We start from the raw sequence: 23,762 nt of genomic DNA on the forward strand, positions 1-23,762 counted from the left end.
CCAGATATAAAAATTAAGGAGGAAGTGCAAAGTCAGGATGAAGTGTAAAGTCAGGAGGAGTTAGAAGAACAGGAACAGACGCAACAAGAGAGTCCAATAGTGAGCCCTGAGTTACCCAGAAGGTCAACCCGTGTAATGCGGCCACCTGATAGGTATCAGGCATCTGTTGCATGTCAAGTAGATAAAGTTCCTGCAATGTATAATGAACTATCAATGTATCCTAAAGAGGAGCAAGCAGTTTGGAAAGCAGCAATGAACAGGGAACTGAAATCTTTACAAGATCTGGAGGTATATGAGAATGTGAGATTACCACCAGGTGAAAAGGCGATAGGATGTAAATGGATTTATAAGATTAAAACAGGTATAGATGGGACAGTTACCCATAAAGCTAGATTGGTAGCACAAGGTTTCAACCAGTCGGCAACTGATTATAATAATAATAATAATATTATGATGAAGTGTTTGCACCAAGTTTAAACGCCATAACATTGCGTGCATCATTAGTTTGGGCAGCTAAGCATGGATATGTAATAAATCATTTAGATGTTGAAACAGCATATCTTCATGCACCGTTGCAACACACTATTTATTTAAAGAAACCTGAAGGATTAAACTCTGATAGCAACACTGATTGTTGGAGATTAAAAAAGAGCCTGTATGGTTTAAAACAGTCAGGCTACGAGTGGAATCAATGCATAGTGAAGGAATTAGCAAGGATAGGGTTTAAAGCTGGATTAGCTGATCCTTGTTTATTTAAGCTAGAAAATGATGGTATGACTTCATTATTGTTATTGTTTACAGACGATATAGCATTGATTACTAAAACAGAGCAGAAGGCCATTGAAATTATTTCACTGTTAAAAAAGAGGTTTAAAATAAAACATCTTGGTGAAATAAAGAAATATCTTGGATTGAAGATAGATAAGACTAGGGGAGGATATAAAATATCACAGGCTGATAAGATCAATCAGTTACTTAGGAATTACAAAATGGAACTGTGTAAAACTGCTAAAACTCCTATGAGTCAGGAATTTAGCAATGATGATAACAAAAGCCCAGTGTTTGATACCTGCGGGATCGTATTTTGCCCCATACATCCCTGCGACCAATTCGCTCACACAGAGAAGGACTTCTCCAGGTGCCGTCCACCAGACAGTGCTGAGGGGCGGCGCCTAGGAGCAGAGCCTTCTCTGTGGCGGGCTCAGCCCTGTGGAATGACCTCCCCCCGGATATTAGGATTACCTCTGACCTCCGCGCCTTCCGTGTAAAGCTCAAGACCCACCTATTCCAAGTAGCTGGCCTGGCTCAACCATAGTTTGATCATATCGCTCCTGACGGGTTTTTTAATTTTGTGATTTTATTTAGGGGATTTTAAACTGTGATTTTAATTGTTTCCATCCATCTGTCTACCTCCTCCACGTATATGTCTATTTTGTGTATGTATTGTCCATATTTTGTATTTTATATGTTTTTATTGTACGCCGCCCCGAGTCCTTCGGGAGAGGGTGCGGCTAACAAATAAAATTTTATTATTATTATTATTATTATTATTATTATAATCCCTAATTGGTAGTTTATTTTATTTTAGCAATTGGTCTAGACCAGATATTTCATATAGCATTAATCAATTGGCAAGGTTTAATGCCGAACCCACTGAACGGCATTGGCAGGCAGCAAAACGTGTATTAAGGTATTTGAAACAGACAATATACTATACATTATACTTAGAGCCTAAGGATGAGCTGATATTAACTGCATACGCTGATGCAAGTTTTGCAACTGAAGTTTCCACACATAAATCTACATCAGGTATCGTGATATTTTTAGGAAAGGCATTGGTTGGATGGCGGTCTATTCGTCAAAAGCATATAAGTTTAGCAACAATGGAGGCCAAATTTTCATGTTTATCTTTGTTATGTACCGATTTAATTTGTTACAAGCAACTACTGATAGATATGGGAATTAATGTTTGTGAGCCTATTGTTGTATACGAGGACAACCAATCAGCGATCCAAATGGCAACAAATATTGCTGTAAAGACGAGAACAAAGCATACTGACTTAAGATATATGAATGTACGGCAGAGTGTTAGTTGTAAAATGATTACACTAGAATATTGTATGTCTGAAGAGAATGTTGCTGATCATTTTACCAAAGCACAAGGTACGGTCAAACATAAACAATGTTGTGATGTTTATGGATTGAGAATGTGAAGTTGTGTGTAAATACATTGACAACCCAAGAGGGGAGAATGTTAGGGATGTAACCCTAGGCTTGGCTTGGCAATGTATATAAGCTATGATTACTTTACTGTTACTTTAAATGCTTAAGAGATGTAATTGCTTTGTTACCTCAAGCAGCCATAAGAGGGAGCCAGAATGGGTGTTAGCTCTTTGTTTTTTTAGACGCTGGTCGATGTATTGTGAGGTATTGTGGTTTGCTACTGTTAGCTATATTTTGTGTGCTAGACTGACTATTTTGATAACTGAATTACTGAACCGTGCATGACTTGGACTGTTAACCGGACTCTGAATACCTCTATATTTCTACATAGTAAACTACTATATTTTTATACTATTCAGTTTCTCTGTATGCTGGTTTGTGCGTGTTATTCCATATCACTCTCATTACGCTTCTCTGCATACTCGCTCTTCTAATGTAGACCTTAATTACTTAATACCATCCATGTAAAAAGATTTTAAAAAACAAGGATAACTCACTGTCTAACGTAGCTTAATTTCACCACTTACTTTCTTCTGTTTTCAAATTTAATTTAACTTTGATTTTTTTTGGCTAGTCTCTTGTCTAATAATAAAATTTCCTCACCAAACAGCACACTTTCTCTTTCTGCTTTCCTCCCGTTCCGGAGCTGTCCCTACTTCAGCAGCTTCAGTGGCTGCGCTTCTATCGCCGGCAAGAAGAGGTTCTGAATCAATCAGGGACTTTGTGATGTCCCCGAGATCAGCAGGAAGTACTCTTCCATGTCACCATCTCTGCAGGATGGTTTAGGTCTAAAAGGACCGTCCAGCGACAAAAGTATCAACTGCGATCCTGGAGCTCCAAGATCGCACGTCATGTCGTCGAGACGCTAGCTCCTCCTCTCTCCCAGCTTTAAGACTTTAAGGTTTAGATAGGACTCTTAGAGGTGGGTGGGGCGATTGGTGAGCCAGCCAATCAGTGAGTGGCTGGCAGGCCAAGCGTGGTGCGGACAGGCAGGGGGAGGGAGCTGGAACCGGTTCTAAACGGCATAGTAGATTTGTGGAACCTCTTCTATAGAAGAGGTTAGAACTGGCAGGAACCCATCCCTGGGTGAGACTCACTCATGTTACTTGCCCAATGTCATTTCACCATTTTTATATCAACTAGGAAGGTTTTTATTTTTCACTTATTTCCCTGTTGACTTACCCTCTCTCCCTTCATTTCCTAGTTTGGGCCTCCCTTTCTTTTTCCTTTTTAATGCTTTAATGCAACATATTGCATTTATGGTTTTGTATTTGTTCAGTAGGTTTTATTTTTTTTAATATTTTTTTTATTTACAAACCTACAAAATACACACACAGAGAACTTAGACGTACACTACATTTACACAATACAGTACAAACAGGAACTTCCTGTTCTTTCTAATAGCAATTTCAAATCGATACAATTCTCCTTATGTTATTTCCCCTTCTAATATATTTCATTTGTGTTTCATAATTTTTAACCCTCTTATTTTACTCATCTATCTGATATATTGGGTGATTACCTCTAATAAATTTAAACTCTCTAGAGTGTGTATATATAGAAATTTATATATTCTCCCTAGCATCTTTCTTTCTGAGCTTTGGATTATTTTATCCAATTCATGTGGTTCCATTTGGATGCTGTATAATAAAGGTTAGCCAGTCAACTTTCATGTTTTGTTCTGCCAATTCTTCGATTGTTTTTAAATTTCCCTGTCCGTTAATTAAGTCTCTGTATCTTAACACTTTATTTGTATCTGTAAAATTTGGGTGTGTCGTCCTTTCTGTCAGGGATAGCAAATTTGGGATTTTCACATAGTGTTTTTTTTAATTTTGAGCCAGTTTTGCAATAACACATTTCTAATTAGATGTTTTTGAAAGTATTTGTGCGTTTTAATTTTATCATCCTATAGGAACGTATGCCAACCTGCTTGCAGATCATGGCCTTCTGTTGTGGCCCAGCAGGAGCCGTTGGAGCTGCCACCAGACTCCGACAGCGAGGGTCCCTATGAGTCGGCTCTGGAGGATGTGGTGGACCTTGGACAGGGTTCTGACTCTGAGCAGGGATCAGAGAGGCTGGTTGGCCACCAGGAGGCGCCTGCGGCATGGAGCAGTGGTGAAAGCCAAAGGGAGTGTGCTCCTGATGTCATGCCTTGGAGCAGTGGGGAGGAGACAAGGGACAGTGAGTCAGACGTCAGCAGTGAGTTGTTGGATGCTCGCCACCAAAGGCGTCAGGAGCAATTGCGCAGTTACAGGAGGTAATTGCACTCAGCTGATGATAATTAGACTCCTCTCCAGACTATAAAAGGACTGCTTGTGCACACGCCTTTTGCAGAAGTCAACGCATGAACTAATGTGGGAGAACAGCCTTGTGAGCGTGGCAGGCTGGATTGCTGCCAATGCTTATCAGTGCCGAGTTGTTATGAAGGCTTATTTGTGTTGGATTGCTGCCAAGGACCTGTCTGTCTGTAAATAAATCCGGTAACTTATCTGTGGCTCACAGTGTGTGTTGGTGGGGGACGAGGGGGGTCAGAACAGCCTTCTAAGGTCAAGATTCTTTTATTCTTTAACTCTATCCAGTCCTTCACCCATGTTATTGTTACTGTTAGTGCGTATAACTCCCAGTTTGGTAATGCTAAGCCTCCTCTCTCCTTGCTATCTTGCATTGACTTTAGTTTAATCCTCGCTGTTCATCCTTGCCAGATGAATCTAGCTGTTAGTTTGTTTAATTCCTGAAAGTTTTACCACAATGTATAGGTGTGGCTTGCAACAAAAATAAAATTCTTGGTAAAATGGGCATAATCCAGGCATGGGATATGACTCCGTCAGGATCCAATAGGACTGGGTCTACAAGTATTAAAGACACGCCCACGAGGCTCTTCCCCAGAAATAGATGAAGGAGTGACTTGTAGACCGCTGTGTAAGCAATCTGAAACAATATGTACTATCTCTCCCCAAGAAACAGAATAGACAGGAAAGGTACACATTAGAAAGGAAAGTAAGATAATAAGCCCCTAAAATGGGTGGGACTGGATGATGTCTCCACCATTTGGAGAAAGGGCGTATCAGGTAAGAACCAACGCCCATTCTCCCAGTAGGTGGAGACATCATCCAGGCATGGGACATACCAAAGCCCAATAGTCCCATCAGGAGGGAAATAAATAGATAAGATTAAGTGGCCACCACTTGCTGCAGCACACACCATCCGAAGGAAGCATCAGGTGATGCATATCTGTCCAGCTTGTAGTGACGGATGAATGGAGTAACGGAAGTCCATGTAGACACTCGGCAAATATCCTCCAGTGGAGCCTGAGTAGCCCAGGCCACAGACGTTGCTGTGCTGTGTGTGGAATGCGCCGTGATATGCAGTGGAACTGGCAGAGAGAGAGCAGAATACGCCCGGGAAATGGCTGCTCTTACCCAGCGACCGATGTCCAAAGATGAGGCCTTGGATCCCTTCTTACTTCCAGGTTGGAACTTTATGAAAAGAGCCTCAGATCATCTGAAAGAAGCAGTTCGCTTAATATAAATGCGTAAAGCGCGACGCACATCAAGGTAATGCCACTTACATTCCAGCTCGTGTGATGGTCGAGGGCAGAAATCTGAGAGCATGATGTCCTGGGATCTGTGGAAAACAGAATTTACCTTGGGGACAAAGGTCGGATCAAGCCGGAGGACTACCCTGTCCGGGTGAAAGATGCATAGGTATTGCCTGGTGGATAAGGCTGCCAACTCAGAAACGCGCCGCACCGATGTAATGGCTACAAGAAAAAACACTTTTAATGTTAAGACATGCATGGACACAGAATGCAAAGGCTCAAATGGAGACTGGGTCAGGGATTCCAGGACTTTAGAAACATCCCAGGTAGGGAATCTGTGAATCGTCAGTGGCTTGATGTTCGTGACACCCCTCAAGAAAAGCCGAATCAGAGGTTCATGAGAGAGAGGCTGAGCCGCAGTCAGAGAGAGGACTGATGAGAGGGCTGCAACCTGGCGGCGGAGAGTGTTTTGAGACAGTCCCAGGTCCAGACCCCATTGCAGGAATTGGAGAATTTGGGGAACAGATGCCTCGAGAGGAACAACGCCCTTTGATTGACACCAGAGAGAGAATTGAGTCCAAGTGGCGTCATAAATGCGGTTAGTGGATGGGCACCTGGAAGATTGAATGGTTCGGATTACTTCCGCGGAGAGGTTCGCAGTTCTTAGAGCTTCCCGCTCAACCTCCAAGCGGTGAGGCACAGCCACGGAAGGTCTGGATGCTGGCACGCCCCTTGCAGAAGTAGTGAAGGGAATTGGGGCAGTTGCCATGGAGGAGCCACTGAGAGATTCATGAGGTCGGCAAACCAGGGTCTGCGAGGCCACCGAGGAGCAATTAAGATTAGTTCCGCCCTTTCCACCATCATCTTTCGGATTACCCTCTGAAGGAGTGGGGTGGGTGGAAAGGCATACAGAAGGCCCGGAGGCCAGTTGGACCATAGGGCATCCACTCCCTCTGCCCCCGGGGACGCGAAGTGGGTGAAGTACCTTGGCAACTGAGCGTTGTCCTGAGAGGCAAAGAGGTCGAGGACCAGGGGGCCGAACCTGACCCCCAGCTGCTGAAATACTCCGTGATGTAAGCTCCACTCTGCCGGATCTATGTGAGTGCGGCTGAGTAGATCTGCCTGTACATTGTGGATCCCCGATATGTGTTCGGACCGCAGCGACAACAGGTGGGCAAGACATTAGTTGATAAGACAGAGTCATCAGACACCGGGATTTTGTCCCCCCCTGCCAGTTTATGTGTGTTTTGGTGGTGGTATTGTCCGTAAGGATGAGCACGTGCGCATTGGCCACGAGAGATTTGAACCGGAGCAGGGCAAGGAACATGGCCTTGAGCTCCAACCAGTTGATACTGTTCTTCTGGTCGGAGCGAGACCAGAGTCCTTGGGCCGTCTGAGATAGGATGTGAGCTCCCCAACCCTGTAGACTTGCGTCTGTTGTTAGTGTGATGTATGGGGGTTCGCGAAACAGGGAGCCCAGTGTCACTGCGGGAGAGAGCCACCAGCGAAGAGATCGCCTTACCTCTGAGATCAGGAGAATTCTGTGAGAGGAGCAACTGCAGTTTGCCTTTTGGTATGGAAGAAGGAGCCATTGAAGCTGGCGACTGTGGAATCTGGCCCATGGTACGATGTGGAATGCAGACACCATCTTGCCCAGGAGTTGAGATAGTTGGATGAGCTGAACCGCCTGCTGGTCGCGGATGGATGAGACCAGGGCACGAATGCTCACCTGTCTCTCTGGGGACAAAAATACCTGTTCCAAAGAGGTGTCTATCACTGCCCCAAGATGCGTGAGATGGGTCGTGGGCTGCAGATGACTCTTCTTCAAGTTGACCAGAAAGCCACGGTCTGCTAAGGTCTGGAGGGTGATCCGGACATCCTGGAGTGGCTGATGTGAGGACCTGGACAGTAACAAAATATCATCAAGATAACAGAGAATTCTAACCAGAATAGATCTGAGATGGGCCGCCAGAGCGGCTAAAATCTTAGTAAAGACCCTCGGGGCCGATGATAAGCCAAATGGAAGGGCTCGGTATTGGAAGTGATTCCCATTATAAGAAAACCGGAGGAATTTCCTGTGATCTGGAAGAATGGGGATATGGAGGTATGCCTCTGTAAGATCAATAGAGGAGAGAAGATCATTGGGGCGAATGCTCTCCAGAATGGACAACAGAGAATGCATTTTAAACCTCCTATAAACTATAAATTTGTTTAGAAATTTGAGGTCGAGAATAGCTCTCCAACCCCCCGAAGACTTAGGCACTATAAAGAGATGGGAATAAAACCCCCGGCCTTGCTGGTCAAGGGGAACCTCCTCGATGGCCTGAATTTGGAGGAGGTGTCTGATGGCTAATTCAAGCAGATGCCTTTTGGCAATGTCCCTGGAGATGGGACAAGGTACAAAAGTCTGCGGGGGGCTGGAAAGAAATTCCAGAGCCAGGCCAAAACGGACAGTATGCCTGATCCAAGAGTCGCTGGTGATGTCATCCCAGTGATCCGCAAAGGCAGACAGGCGGCCCCCAATTGGGAGGTCGTCCAGACCTTCACTTCTGCTTTCGGAAAGTGCAGTTTGATCCGCCCTTGAAGGGTTTCCTATAGGAGAATATCTGGGAGTTCCGGTTGGACCTGTCCTGGAACTGCTGGCCTTGTCTCGGGGGAGCCTGGCGCTGAGAACTGGGGTAGGCAAATCTCCCGTCCGTCCCGCGAAAGGACGACCTGCGGAAGAATGGAGAAGGTTTAGGATCAGACTTGCGGTTTGAGGCAGGAAGCACCTTGCGCTTGTCTTTGGATTCCACCAAGAGCGACTCCAGAGGGGAACCAAGAGCAGACCAGGTGAGAATGGTGCTGACACCAAGCACCACTTTGCTCTGGCCTCCGCCCGCCACTGCTTCAGCCAAAGAAGGCGTCTTGTGGCGATGGAAGAAGCCATGGACCTGGAAGAGAAACGTGCCGCATCCAAGGAAGCATCAGCTGCATACTCCATTGCCACTTTAAATTTGTTCAAGTCCTGGTGGGCGCGGGAGTCCCCAGGAGGGATCCTGTCCTGCATTTGCTTCAGCCATCAAAGGGCAGCCCTATTGAAAAAGGAAGCAGAAGAGGCGGCCTTGACCGCCCAAGTGGCCAACTGGTGACCCTTTACCAGCGACTGCTCGAAGCGTTTATCCTCAGGGCGGAGGGCGTCCTCAAGGGCATTGGTGGCCGCGTTAGGAGATGACAAGGACACCACTGGGAGATCAATGGAAGGAACCTCCAGAAGTTTAGAAAGCTCTGGGCTGACATTATACAACTGTTTGTCCAGAGTAGAGGGGAGGGGGCCTGCCCCCGGGGAACCCCACTGGTTTTGAATCACCTCTAGAAACAGTTTCGGAGAGGGAACAATGTCCTTTTCGATTGGAGGACATGAGAATAGGGGATCAGTAGTGTCAGATTTGTCCGCCTCCGAGGAGGTAGATGGTTTAGAAGCTGGAATACCAGAGACCTTCTTGGCTTTAAATAAGAGAGAATGAAACATTGCGGGTTTGAACAGGCCCAACAAGGCAGAAGGGGCAGGAGTCAAGTCCTCATCCTCTGACAGGTCAGAATCACGAGTGGCCTGTTCCTCAGTATCCACAGCAGAAGGCTGAGAGATGCATGCAGAAGAAACCGCTTGGGCCTGGTTAGAACGCCCCCTCTTGGACCTGTTAGAGGAGGCACTATGAGGAGTGGCAGAAGCAGGTCCCTGGTGTTGCAGGCCTGCCGCAATGCCTCGTTCAATGGCAGCTGCTATGATGTCAGCCATATCATCGGGGTTGATGGTGACAGCCCTTGGAGCAGGTGAACCCACATCAATGTCTGGGGTAACGCTGCCATCCCCTTCAGAATCAGATTCCCCCTGGAAACCGATCCCATCCTCTGGATTCAAAGGAAGAAAAGTAGTAAGAAAAAAAGAAAAAACTTCTTCCCTTTTCCAGCACCTTAAAGCTACAGGACACGAAATCAACTTTGAAGGAGCCAGGTTAATCTCCAAAACAGAACACCTCCACAAGAGAATAATCATGGAAGCCATCGAAATAGAGAAACACCCCCACAGCATGAACAAACGTGATGATACCTCCCGCCTACCAAACATCTGGAAACCAGCCCTAGCCAACAAACGAACACCACCCACCACCCAAGCCGTTAAAATACAAAACAACAATGCACACACAACCTGCACCAATCAGCACCAATCTACCAATCATGATACAACCACACAACCAATCATTCCACTTACTGAAACAAAGCCAGCACCCCATCCCCTCCCACCAAGACTTACAGAAAGACGGCAGCTCCGTTCCCATTTTAAGCCCACAGCTTGAAGATGGCAGGTGTGATCCTGCCGAAACGTTGCAAAGACAATCTGAACCTTACACGGGAAAAGACCCGAATACAACAAAACCAGCTGTATTAATATATTTGTAAAAATAATCATAGAGACTAATGATGAATAGACAAATGTTAATAGCAATTATAAGAATGTATATTTGTGAATGAATTTGAAAGGGAGAAATAAAAAATAAATAAAAAAGAAGAAGTTGAGGTTGCCCTATCACCGGAGGTTTTTGAAAGGAGTTTCGACAGTCATTTATCCAAAATGGTATAGGTCCCTTCAACTCTGTTAATCTGTTATTCTAGAAGACTAACATTGAAGAATAGAAATTTCAGTTTAAATTTTCTTTTTTAAAAGTCATCTAAATTTTGGGAGATTTTGAAAATGAACTTCTAGAATTTTTAAAATTTGGGGGGGGAAATCCTTTTAATGAGGTGTCCTGATGGCCCAGCTGAGAGGCATCCCGGCGGCAAGGTGGCCTGGTGGCCCATTTGAGAGATGGAGAGAGAGCCCGGCTGAGAGATGGAGAGGCAGCCCAGCGACCGAGCCGGGCAACTACTGAGTAGAGGTGCTATAGTGCAAATGGAGGCCAGCTGAGCAGCAGTGAAACAGAGTTAGGTGGCAGCAGATGAGTGGTTGTGAGCATGGTGGACCAGCTGAGCAGCAGCAGTGCAGAGCTAAGTGGCAGAGAAGTGGAGCGCCCAGAGCAGCGACTGAGGGCAGCACAGTGGACCAGATGAACAGTGGCAGTGCAGAGCTAAGTATGACAGTGGACCAGAGAGCAGCGTAACGGCCAGCAGCAGCAGAGAGCAGAGGAGCGGACCAGCCGAGCAGCAGCTAAGCAGAGCAGAGCACCCGGATTAGCACATTGTACCCAAAAAACCCAGCAGTGGCCAGGCAACAGAAGGGCAAGAAAGCAGTGAGGAAAAGGATAAGTACAAAACACTTTTGGACAAGGAGGAAAGGGAAAAACTCTCAAGGCAGGGAGTAGAGGGTTAAGAGCAAAGCATCTCCTAGAAAACAGCCAGTTTCCAGCAAAAAGAAGTGCACATCACTTCATAAAGGGCCAAGAATTTTTGTAAATTTTTAAAATCTCTGAATTTTTAAAAAAGTTTTTTCAAATTTTTAAATGTCTTTTTTCAATTTTCAGTTTTTTTAATTTTTAAATTCTTTTTCAATATTTTAAACTATTTTCAATTTTCATTTTTTCAATTGCTTTCAATTGTTCAATTTCTTTTTTAATTAAAAAAACTGAAGAAACTGTTTACTTATTTTAATTATTTAGAAATGTTTTAATTCTTAATGATGTAAGAAGAGAAAAAAGTTTAAAATTACAGAAAGAGAGACAGATACTTCAAAACAGGGAAGATAGTGATGAATTTTCAAGGCAGAGAATAAAGGGCCAAGAACTTTTGTAAACTATTGTAAACTGACACTTCACAATAGGGAAAATATTTAATTTTTTAAGAAATTTTTAATTTTCTAGCAAACTAAAAAAAGTCATGGAAAAAGAGACTGACATTATACTTCCATTATGTTATAAGTTTGAGCTTATGCCCACAGAAAACCCATACTATGTATGTATCAATTGTAAATTATATGAATTACTAGAAGAAAAAGTGAAGGGTCTAGAGCCGGGATGGCGAACCTATGGCACGTCAGGGCATTTGTCAGGGCATGCGAGGTCCTGGCCAGCTGAGTTCAGTCTTTTTTAAAGCCATTTTTAGCCCTCCCCAGGCTGCAGAGGCTTTATAGGAGCTTGGGGAGGGCGAAAAGAGCCTCCCCCGGAGGCCCTTCGGAGGCTTCATGAGCTTCCTTGAAGCCTCCTGAGCGCAAAAAACTGGCCCTATGGGCAAATCGGAAGTTTGGGAAGGGACTTCTGGTTTGCTCGGAAGATCGTTTTAAGTGCTCCTGAGGCTTCAGGGAAGCCTCCTGAAGGTCCCTGAAGCCTCCTGAAGGTCCCTGAAGCCTCCGGAGCCCCCTGAAGGTCCCTGAAGCCTCTGGGGGGGGAGGCTTTTTTCGCCCTACCCAGGCTCCTATAAAGCCTCTGGAGCCTGGGGAGGGCGAAAAAAGGATGCAAGAAATGGGGGATCGTGTGTATGTAGTGCGTGCATGCTCGCGCATTGCATTATGGGTGTGGCATGCCCGCACACGACCCCCCTGTGCTCCCCCCACTTATGGCACGCGAGCCAAAAAAGGTTCGCCATCACTGGTCTAGAGGCAACTCTAGCCACTCTGAAATTCAATTAACAAAGCGAGAAACCCCAACCTAAGCAAGAAGACTACATCAAAATTAAACACAATAGGGAGCAAACAGCTTCTAAAAAATGACCCCATATATGAACCTAAACAAGAAAACTGATACACCCAAATTCAACATAATAGGGAACAAACAACCTCCGTAAAGAAAAACATTCAGTCTTTTCTTTTTAATAAATTTACAGACATTTCTAAAATTCTGTTTTCACTTTGTCATTGTGGGGTACTGATTAATGAGAAAAAAATGAATGTTAAAAACTGTAGAATCAGGCTGCAGCATAACAAAATTGACAAAAGTGAATGGGGTCTGAATACTTTCTGAATGCACTGTATATTTAAAAAGATCAAAATTTTGTAGGCAGCTGTTTTCTCTGTGACACTCAACCAAAGCAATAATTGGACTTTGAAGAAACAGAATGCAAAGAATACTGACACTTTTGAACTTCGATGTTTGAGAAGATTCACAAAAGTATCATTAATAGCCAAAAAACAAACAAATCAATCCAGAGTTCTTACTTGATGAACAAATGACCAGGGTCAAATTATTAAATTTGGACCCATTATGCAAACCCATTCTCCCCATTATGCTGGAGAAAGAAAAGAGAAGAGGAGAGGATGACCAGTAGCAAATTATTACAGTCAAAAGGGGTGCACCATTGGAAGGCATGAAAGGCCAAGGTGGGAACAGATATCTTGGAGGTCTAAGACAGTGATGGCGAACCTTTTTGGCACCGAGTGCCCAAACCAGAAGGTGCACATGTGCCAGCGTGCCGGAAACCCAAACACCAGCTGGGTGGCACTCATGCGTGTGCCGAAAACCAGAAGACCAGCTGGCGACGGCACGTGTGCCCACAGAGAGGGCTCTGTATGTCACCTCTGGCACGCGTGCCATAGGTTCGCCATCACGGGTCTAAGAGATGACACAACCTTGATGACTCATGATCAAAAACACCATTAAGATGTCTGCTATGAACCCAGCATTTAATCTTTGTGTTATCTGTCAAGGAACATAGGAAAAACCATTGTGATACAACACTAGTGTCTTAATAGTGTTCATATTCAAATTAACAATTCATGCCATTTTAGTTCAAGGTTAGATACTTGAAAAGTTAAGAATTCAAAGTTCAGTCTCAGTAATTCCAAAACGTACAGTTATATCTGATGTAAATATTTAAATAAATTTCTACCCTTTATATCTGCAAAACTGGTTACAGGTAGTCATTGACTTACAACCATTCATTTAATGACATTTCAAAGGTACAAAGGCACTGAAAAAGCAACTTATGACCAGTTCTCACACTTACGACTATTGCAGCATCCTCAGTCACATGATCAAACTGTGGGTGCTTGGCAACCAGTATGCATTTACAATGGTTGCAGCATCCCAAGGTCCTGGGATTGTCATTTGCAACCTTCCTAGGGAGTTTCTGACGAGGAAAGTCAATGGGGGAAGCCAGATTTGCTTAATGACTGAATGATTCACTTAAGAAATATAGTAATTTGCTTAACAACCATGGCAATAATGTCATAAAATGGGGCACAACTCACTTAAGAGCTGTCTTGCTTAGCAATGGAAATTTTGGATTCAATTGTGGTTGTAAGTCGAGGACTACCTGTGTGCAGTGACGTGCGGTGAGGTTTATGGCTGGTGAGGCTGGTGACATCATCAGGAAGGCGGGGAATGGGACCACGTGTGCAGGAGGCTGAGGCAGCCTCAGCCTTCTGCACACATGGTCCCATTCCCCGCCTTCCTGAGTCAACATGAAGGGGACCACGGAGCGCGAGCCAGCGGAGCGTGCTCCGCGGTCCCCTTCATGTTGACTCAGGAAGGCAGGGAATCAGACCACGTGTGCCTTTTCCCTTTTCCTTTTTTTTTCTTGTCATGATGAGAGCGGTGAGGCTCTGCCTCCCCTGCCTCCCCTGACCGCACGTCCCTGCCTGTGTGCATGCATTCATTCTAAATCCAGCCCAGATTGAATGCCTTCTTATTCTGGCTCATTTCCCTTGACCGTTAGTAGGTCAGATTTTTGTAGCGAGCTTAAGCTTGCAATAAATCTTTATACAGGTAGTCCTCGACTTACAACAGTCCTATTAGTGACTGTTCAAAGTTACAACAGCATTGAAAAATGTGACTTATGACTATTTTTCATAGTTATCACCTTTGCAGCATCCTCATGATCACGTGATCAAAAGTCAGATGTTTGGCAACTGGTTCATATTTATGACAGTTGTTGTGTCCCAAGGTCACGTGATCAGCTTTTGCAACCTTCTAACAAGCAAAGTCAATGGGGGATCCAGATTCACTTAACAACCGGGTTACTAACTTATCAACTGCAGTGATTCGTATAACAGCTATGGCAAGAAAAGTCGTAAAATGGGGCAAAACTCACTTAACAAATGTCTCACTTAACAACAGAAATTTTGGGCTCAATTGTGGTTGTAAGTCGAGGACTACCTGTACTCATTTGAACTGCCTGAATCTCCTTATTTCACTGGGCTTGACAATAATAACTTTGCCATGAGTACAAAAATTGTTTTTGCATCTTTTGACCATACATGAATATCCTAACTTTTGAGTAAGAAAATGAAAACTGTAAGTCCCACAAACACCAGGATCCGTCTTGAATACATTTGGGTATATAAAAGGAAAAGGAATGACACTGTCACATGTGTACACTACAGGCCACCCAGCCAAACAGAGGAAATAGATGAACTTTTTGCTAATCAGTTTACTAAGGTGTTCAGGAAGCACACCACAATAGTAATGGGGGCTTTAACTACTCTGACATCAACTGGGAGACAAACTCTGCACCTAGTGGAAGATCAAACAGATTCCTGACAAACCTAGCAGACAACTTTTTCTCCCAAAAGGTAGAGAAGGGAGCTAGAGGGTCAGCCATATTAGACTTAATTCTCACTAAGAGAGATGAAATGATAGAAGGTGTTGAAGTTACAGGAACTTTGGGGGGCAGTGACCATGAAATATTGGAATTCAACATTATGGAAGCACAAGCAAAAGAACAAAATCAAACTAGTCTTGGACTTTAAGAGACCTGATTTCAATAAACTTAGAGCTTGGGAAGGATTCCATGGATGAGAATCCTCCAGGGGAAAGCAACCCAAGAAGCTTAGCAAATTTTGAAAAGTGAGATTATAAAAGCCCAGTCTAGAACAATTCCAATGAAGAAGAAAAATAATAGATCTCAAAAGAAACCAGCCTGGCTGCACAAAGAACACTCTGATAAACTGAAAGACAAAAAGGACAAGTATAAAAAGTGGAAATAGGGACATGTAGCTAAGGCAGAATACCAGCAAATAGCCCAAACCTGCAAAGATGAAGTCAGGAAAGATGAGGCTCAAAATAAACTAAGGCTTGTGACAAATGTCAAAAATAAGAAAAAAACAGCTTTTTTTCAACAAGTAAAACAAGAAAAAAGTCAAGGTCCATTAATGGGAGAAAATGGCAAGAAGGTGATGAGCAGCAGGGAGAAACAACTGCTAAAACTCATTTTTTTGCACCTGTCTTTTACACAAAAGGAAAAAACAGCCCAACCTATCCAAAAAACCCACCTGTGAAATGCAGATTAGGAATGCAAGTCAAAATAAGCAAGAAAATGGTAAAATGATTTCAAATCACCAGAACCAGATAGATTACTTCCCAAACTACTGAAGAAAGTGGCAGATGTTATCTCAGAACCACTGAATCATATATTTCAAATGTCCCAAATGTGCTTTTTCAGGAGGCAACAGGACTTTGTTTTTTCTTTTGAAGACATTTCACTTCTCATCCAAGAAGCTTCTTCAGCTCTGATAGGATAGTGGGGAATGGAAGGATTTATATTCCTTGCAGACAGCTGGTAATCTGCATCCTTTTAGAGCAGGGGTCACCAACCTTTTGGACCTCAGGGACCACTAAATTCATAATTTTAAATCACACAGACCACTAATATGATCTGCCTAATGACCGGCTGGGTGGGCGTGGCTAGGTGGTAAAGTGACTGGGTGGCAGTGACGTGCGGTCACTAGAGGCAGGGGAGGCAGGGCCTCACCTCTCTTCATGGAATAATAGTATATAATATTATATACTATATATAATATTATATAAATCCTTCCGGCCGCGCCCGGGAGACGCGGAGGGAGCAATGTTGTCGGCGCCTCCGGATGACGAACCAGTCGCTTGCTTTCGTCATCGGGAGGCCGACAACATTTCTGCCTCCACGTCTCCCGGGCGCCGAAGCAGTCCGGCGAGCGAGCGAGCGAGGCAGCGAGATCTTCGGTCACTCGTCCACCGGACTGCTTCCGCATCTCCCGGGCGCGGATGGACGAAGGGAGCCAGAATGGCGCCGAAGCAGTCCGGCGAGTGAGGCAGCGAGATCTTCGGTCACTCGTCCACCGGACTGTCTTGGCGCCATTCTGGCTCCCTTCGTCCATCCGCGCCCGGGAGATGCGGAAGCAGTCCGGTGGACGAGTGACCGAAGATCTCGCTGCCTCGCTCGCTCGCTCGCCGGACTGCTTCGGCGCCATTCTGGCTCCCTTCGTCCATCCGCGCCCGGGAGATGCGGAAGCAGTCCGGTGGACGAGTGACCGAAGATCTCGCTGCCTCGCTCGCTCGCTCGCCGGACTGCTTCGGCGCCATTCTGGCTCCCTTCGTCCATCCGCGCCCGGGAGATGCGGAAGCAGTCCGGTGGACGAGTGACCGAAGATCTCGCTGCCTCGCTCGCTCGCTCGCCGGACTGCTTCGGCGCCATTCTGGCTCCCTTCGTCCATCCGCGCCCGGGAGATGCGGAAGCAGTCCGGTGGACGAGTGACCGAAGATCTCGCTGCCTCGCTCGCTCGCTCGCTGGACTGCTTCGGCGCCCGGGAGACATGGAGGCAGAAATGTTATCGGCCTCCCGATGACGAAAGCAAGCGACTGGTTCGTCATCTGGAGGCGCCGACAACATTTCTCCCTCCGCGTCTCCCGGGCGCGGATGGACGAAGGGAGCCAGAATGGCGCCGAAGCAGTCCAGCGAGCGAGCGAGCGAGCGAGGCAGCGAGATCTTCGGTCACTCGTCCACCGGACTGCTTCCGCATCTCCCGGGTGCGGATGGACGAAGGTAGCCAGAATGGCGCCGAAGCAGTCCGGCGAGCGAGCGAGCGACGCAGCCTGATCTTCGGTTGCTTCCAGAGCCGGAGCGGGATGGAGCAGCCATCGCCTTGGAAGTGAGTCGCGCGGACGGAGCTTTGGGGCTGAGGAGAGAGGCAGGGACGGAGGGAGTGGGGGGAGAGGAGCCGCCCCCCTCAACCCCCAGGCAATGGGGAAAGCTTTCCCGAAATGGGGGGGGTGTCGCGGGAAATAAAAAGGGCGCTCGCTGGGGGGGGACGAAGGAGGCTTTGGCGTGCCTTAGAGGCGGGCGGGCAAGCAACGAAAGGAGCAGTGAGGGCGGGCGGTGGCTGCAGGCGGCAAGGCTTGAGCGGGGTGAAAGGGACTGGTGCCGGTAGAGGAAGTAATGCTACGCCGCGGTCCCCTTAATGTTCACTCAGGAAGGCGGAGAACGAGACCACGTGGTCTGCACACGTGGTCCGCACACGTGGTCCCATTCCCCGCCTTCCTGATGACGTCACCAGCCTCCCCAGCCATAACCCTCACCGCACGTCACTGCTGGGTGGGCATGGCCAACTTGATGTCACACATATCGAGGGGTGCCTCGCCAGCCTCTATTCACCCCTCTCCTCCCAGCCACTCCTCGCCTCCCTGCCCGGGCTCCTTAGGGCCCCAACAGGAAGCAGTTATTGGAGCAAAGCAGCCACCACAAGAAAGAGGTGGCAAAACAGCTCAGTTCAAATTGGATCTGACCGAGAAGGAGGCTCAGTAGAAGCACCTCATTGAGGAATACAAGCATAGGCTTGCCAAGCAGAGGAAAGACCTATGGGAGTGCAAGGTCAGGTACTGGCGCCTGGAGCCTCAGCGGATTGAGATGGTCAGCCAGTTCCAGGCCATGATTCAGTCCCACTGGAACAAGGTCCTCCAGCTCTTTGCCACCAGTGGCGCTTCCCTCCAGCCTTCGCCCAAAGCCCTGCACCAGGAGTCCAAAGCAGACCCCAAGTCAGAATTTCTGCCCCCCTCTGACCCACACGAAAAGACCCTGAAGGGAGAGACTCTCTGCATCAGTACAAACGTTCATGGCACATATCCGTCCCAGGGGCTGCAGTTTGAGGACTCCTGCTTTAATGCAATATAAAAAAATGCAAATATTTTTTCTTCAGACCACCAACATTTTTTTGTGGACCACCAGTTGGTGACCGCTGTTCTAGAGGGTCATTGAAGCACTTGGAGGTTTATCTGTGTCCTCAGAGTCACCTAAGTAGTGCTCCTGGTTTCTGTAGGATGAGAAACAAAATGTCTTTTTTAAAAAAACAAAGTCCAGTTGCCTCCTGAAAAAGCAACTTTGAGACAACCATGACCTGGATGACTGAGAATCTCTACAGACTCATATCTTTCAAAGATCCTGGAGCACTGGGGAACTACCAGAAAAACAGATTATGCCAGACAAATCTTACTGCATTCTTTGACAAAATGACAAAATTAGCAGACCAGTGAAATGTTATGGATATAATTTACTTGGACTTCAGTAAAACATTTGATAAAGTAGACCACAACTTACTACTTGATAAGATAGAAAAATGTGGGATAGACATTATCACCGCCAGATGGATTAGTAACTGGCTGACCAACCACATTCAACGTGTAGTCCTTACTGGAATTGCATCTACATGGAGGGAAGTATACAGTAAGGTACCTTAAGGCTGTCTTAGCCCCAGTACTCTTCAATATCTTCATAAATGATTTAGATGAGGGGATAGAAGGGGAACCCATCAAATTTGCAGATGACACCAAGCTGGCAGGAATAGCCAACACCCTAGAAGATAGGCTCAAGATACAGAAAGATTTTGAGAGACTTGAATAGTGAAAAGAAGGACTAGGGGTGACATGATAGCAGTGTTCCAATATTTGAGGGGCTGCCTCAAAGAGGGGGTCAACCTATTTTCCAAAACACCAGAAGGCAAGCCAAGAAGCAATGGATAGCAACTAGAAGTAAGGATAAATTTCCTGACAGTACCGTTAACCAGCAGAACGGCTTGCATTCAGAAGTTGTGTGTGCTCCATCATTCGAGGCTTTTAAGAAGATATTGGACAACCATTTGTCTGAAATTGTATAGGGTTTTCTGCTTGAGCAGGGGGTTGGAATGGAAGACCTCCAAAGTCCTTTCCAACTCTGTTTTTCTGTTATCCTGTTTCCTCACTACAAAATTTGCAGCAAATACAGTTTTGAAAACACAAGTCAAGTATGGAATTACATAAATTTCCTTTCATTTTCTTATAATGAGAAAGACTGAAGATAACCATTTGCCCCCACATAACAGTCTAATGTAAAACCTGATGCTATTCATGGATTTTAATATAGGTCAGCATACATCAAGTTCTTCTATAAAAGCTGTTAAATCTTCTTTCCAAAGATCAGAAGATGTTTTTCGGTTGAGATCACTGAGTTCCTTTCCCTATAAGAGAAAAAGAATAGTAAAATAATTTGCATTACAAACATGTTCTGAACATTGAAAGTAAGCAAATATAAGAACCTGTAAATATAGCCTTGCTGGATCAGGCCAAGTCCCATCTTAGTCCAATATTTTGTTGCTGACAGTAGCCAGAGTTCTGAAGTGCTCAGAAGCAGACATTGGAAATCTACTTCTCTCTTGCTAGTGTTCCCCTACAACTGGTAATTGGAAGCATGGTTCTCTTAACTGGGAGGTAAAATTAAGGCTTCAAAGCAACTAGCTTTTGACACACCTCTCCTTGATAAAATTACCCCAATCACCTTTTATAGCTGTTCGGATTAGTGGCCATCATGTTTTGTGGCAATGAATTCCACACAATAATTATGAACCATGTAAAGATGAACTTTGACCTTCTAAATCTGGGGTGTCAAACTCAATTTCACTGAGGGCCAGCATCAGGGCTGGGCAGGTGTGTCCAACTGGGTGGGTGTGGCCAGCTTGACGCCACTCCCCAAACTGCTGGTATGTTTCCTCTTTGCATTGGATAGACTGGGCCAAAGCCATGCTGGCCTTATCTTTCCTCTTCACATTGGGTAGACCGGGCCGAAGCTACGCTGGCCTGATCTTTCCTCTTTGCATTGGGTAAACTGGGCTGAAGCTATGTTGGCCTGATCTTTCCACTTTGCACTGGGTAGACCGGGCCAAAGCTACGTTGGCCTAATCCTTCCTCTTCACACTGGGTAGATCAGGCCGAAGCAATGCTGGCCTGATCTTTCCTCTTGGCATTGGGTAGACCAGGACAGCCCTGTGGGCCGGAGCTGACCACATCAGGGGCTGAATCCGGGCCGCGGGCCTTAAGTTTTTTACCCCTGTTCAAAATCAAAATTATCAAGATAAAGTAGATGGCAATTATGTACACTTTCTTAGTCAAATAGCTGATCATTAATAATTTAACAGTGCTATTAAATTATACTTTTTGTGAAACAAATTTAATTTAAAAATAAACAGTGTAACTTGCAATTTTACATTATTTCAATATAAAACAATATTCTCAACCGCCGATTAGGAGGTACTTTCATATTCAAAACTCAGAAAAATACCTACTTTTGCATCTCGCTGATTAATGATTTCTCCAACTTTCTCTTTAGTAAGACACCACAAAGACATATTTAAAATGTAATTGAAATCTGGAACTGAAGAAGATCCCAAAGAGGAGGAACTATCATCATTCAGATTCTGCATTTCTTCCTCCTCAGCAGCCTATTTAAGGATCAAATTAGTTATAATACTGCAAACACATACAGAAAAATGATGAATGGGGAGACATAGCAGAAATTCTAATAAATGCAGGAAATGGAATTTTAATATTTATATTAGGAGATAATCAAAACATTAATAACTTTTTAAAAATGTCAAATATAATGCTCAAGATACAAACTGTCAAAACACTGTCATATAGACAGATCTCCAGACAAATGCAAAAGGTATTATAATATGAATAGCAGGTTTGTTTGTATAATAGATATTAATAATAGATAAAATAGATATTAATAAATTATCCTGGAGACTGCCACACACGAGGAAGGTGAAACTAGAACCTCAAATTCTAATTACATCTATACAGTTGTTACAAATATATAGTGACTTGAACTGAGTCCCTATCCAAGGCTCATATTTAGCTGGTTGTCCACTAAGACTCCAAGAGCCCTCTCACAGTCACTGCTATTAAGCCTGGTTTTACCTAAGTGTAGGACTTTACTTTTCTCTACATTGAATTTCATTTTATTAGATAGGACCCAGTGTTCAAGTCTGTCCAGATCCATCTGGATCTTGAGCCTATCTTCTAGGGTGTTAGCTATTCCTGCCAGCGTAGTATCATTTGCAAATTTGGTAAGTTCCCTTTCTATTCCCTCATCTAAGTCATTTATGAAGATATTGAAGAGTACTGGGGCTAAGATGGAACCTTGTGGTACCCCACTGCTTACTTCTCTCCATATAGACTTAGATCCATTATTGACTACTCATTGAGTACGGTTTGTCAGCCAGTTGCGAATCCATCTGGTGGTGAAGCTAAGTATCCCACTTTTTCTAGCTTACAAAGAAGTAGGTTTGGTCTACTTTGTTGAATGCCTTGCTGAAGTCCAAGTATATTACGTCCACAGTATTTCGCTGGTCTAATTTAGTCACTATGTTGAAGAATGAAATAAGATTGGTTTGGCATGATCCGTTTGTAAAAAACCCGTGCTGGCTGCTAGTTATTACTTTACTCGTTTCTAGGTGTTGGCAGATCTATTTTTTTATTATATTTTTCAGTATCTTCCCGGGTATTGATGTTAGGCTGATTGGTCTGCAGTTTCCTGGGTCTGTTTTTTCTCCCTTTTTTGAAGATGGGAACCACATCAGCTCTTTTCCAGTCCTCTGGTAGTTCCCCGGTCTTGCAGGATTTTTGAAAGATGTGGTGCAGTGCTTCTGAGATGACATCTGCCAGCTCCTTTAGAACTCTGGGATGTAATCCATCAGGTCCTGGTGATTTGTATTCATCAAGATCAGACAGGTGTTCTCTTACTTTTTTTTTTGCAGTTACCGTATTTATTCGAGTATAACGCGCACACGTGTATAACGCGCACCCCCTAATTTTCGATTAAAAATCGGTATAAAATTTTGTTTTATACAAAAAACGTTGTTGAACACGTGCGGCCATGATAAAAATCATTTATTGACAACGTAAACTGGTATAAACACAATACCGAAATAAAATTACCGGTAACAATATTTATTTAAATTGCTTCAAAGTCAGACTCATCATCAGATACACCAAAGAGTTGTTCCCATTCTTCTCGAGTTAATTTTTCATCAGTGTCCCAGTTGGCAGGAACATCTCCAGTTTCTCCAGTTTCTCCAGTTTCTTCGCTTTGTTCTGAGTCTGAATTCCACAGCAGGTCGTCTTCTGTGCCGTCCATTTTATTGCTGATGCCTGTCTTCAAAAAACTCTTGATGATCACTTCTTTTGGTATGTCTTCCCATGATGTTTTAACCCAGGATGTCACGAGAGATAGGCCAGGTTTCTTGAGGTTTCCTTTTGCAGTCAATTCTTTGTCGTTGGATTTCATCCAGGTAATCCACTTTTCCCTGACTCTGTCTTTGAAGGGTTTGTTTAAAACGACATCTAGTGGCTGAAGAATAGAGGTTAGTCCACCTGGAATCACAGCTTGAAATGTTTTTAGACTTTTCAGTTTGTCCTTCACAGTGTCTGTCAGGTGTGAGCGGAACTGGTCCCATACAAGCATGGATTTCTTCAGTAGTGCGCCTGGTCTAGTACTCCAAACTTTATTTAACCATAAAATGATGCCCTTTTCATCCATCCATCCTTTAGGATGACAATGGATCACGACACCTGGTGGAAATTTAACTCCTTTTGGAATAGTCTTTCTTTTAAAAATCACCATTGGTTTAAGTTTAAAACCGTCTGCCATACAGGATAACACAACGGTAAAATGAGTTTTCTCATGGCCTGTGGTTCTAATCTGGACTGTGTGCTTCCCTTTGCTGTCAATTGTCCTGTTACCTGGTAGGTCAAAACACATGGGGGTCTCATCCATATTGCCTATCTGTGAAAGTTCAAAATTAATCTGCTTCCGTTTGTTGATTATAAAGGTATGGAATGAAGCGATCTTCTCTTCTAAATCATTAGGCAGCTTCTGTGCTATCTTTGTTCTTCTGGCGTATTGCAAGTCCATGCCTTTTCATAAACTTTTGTGTCCATCCATTAGAGGCTTTGAAGTTTGAATCTTTGCAAAACTTTTGGGCTTGAAGTCTAATGTGGAGTGATGTGACAATGTACCCACTACTTCTTTGGTC

At 44.6% G+C, this 23,762-nt stretch overlaps 1 protein-coding gene across 1 annotated transcript in view; it reads right to left on the bottom strand.

The window, feature by feature from the left end:
• Positions 1-8,304: 8,304 nt before the first annotated feature.
• LOC309400281 (DNA topoisomerase 2-beta-like) overlaps positions 8,305-23,762 on the bottom strand; it is a gene marked incomplete at both ends in the record, with an annotated part of 193,697 nt that continues 178,239 nt past the window's right edge. The window contains 4 exon segments of the mRNA XM_081968694.1: positions 8,305-8,694; positions 8,901-9,632; positions 19,824-19,907; positions 21,009-21,164. Coding sequence (XP_081824820.1) covers positions 8,305-8,694; positions 8,901-9,632; positions 19,824-19,907; positions 21,009-21,164 — 1,362 coding nt within the window.

The sequence above is a fragment of the Natrix helvetica genome (assembly GCF_964273705.1).
Source record: "Natrix helvetica genome assembly, chromosome: W".
Classification (NCBI taxonomy): Eukaryota; Metazoa; Chordata; class Lepidosauria; order Squamata; family Natricidae; genus Natrix; species Natrix helvetica.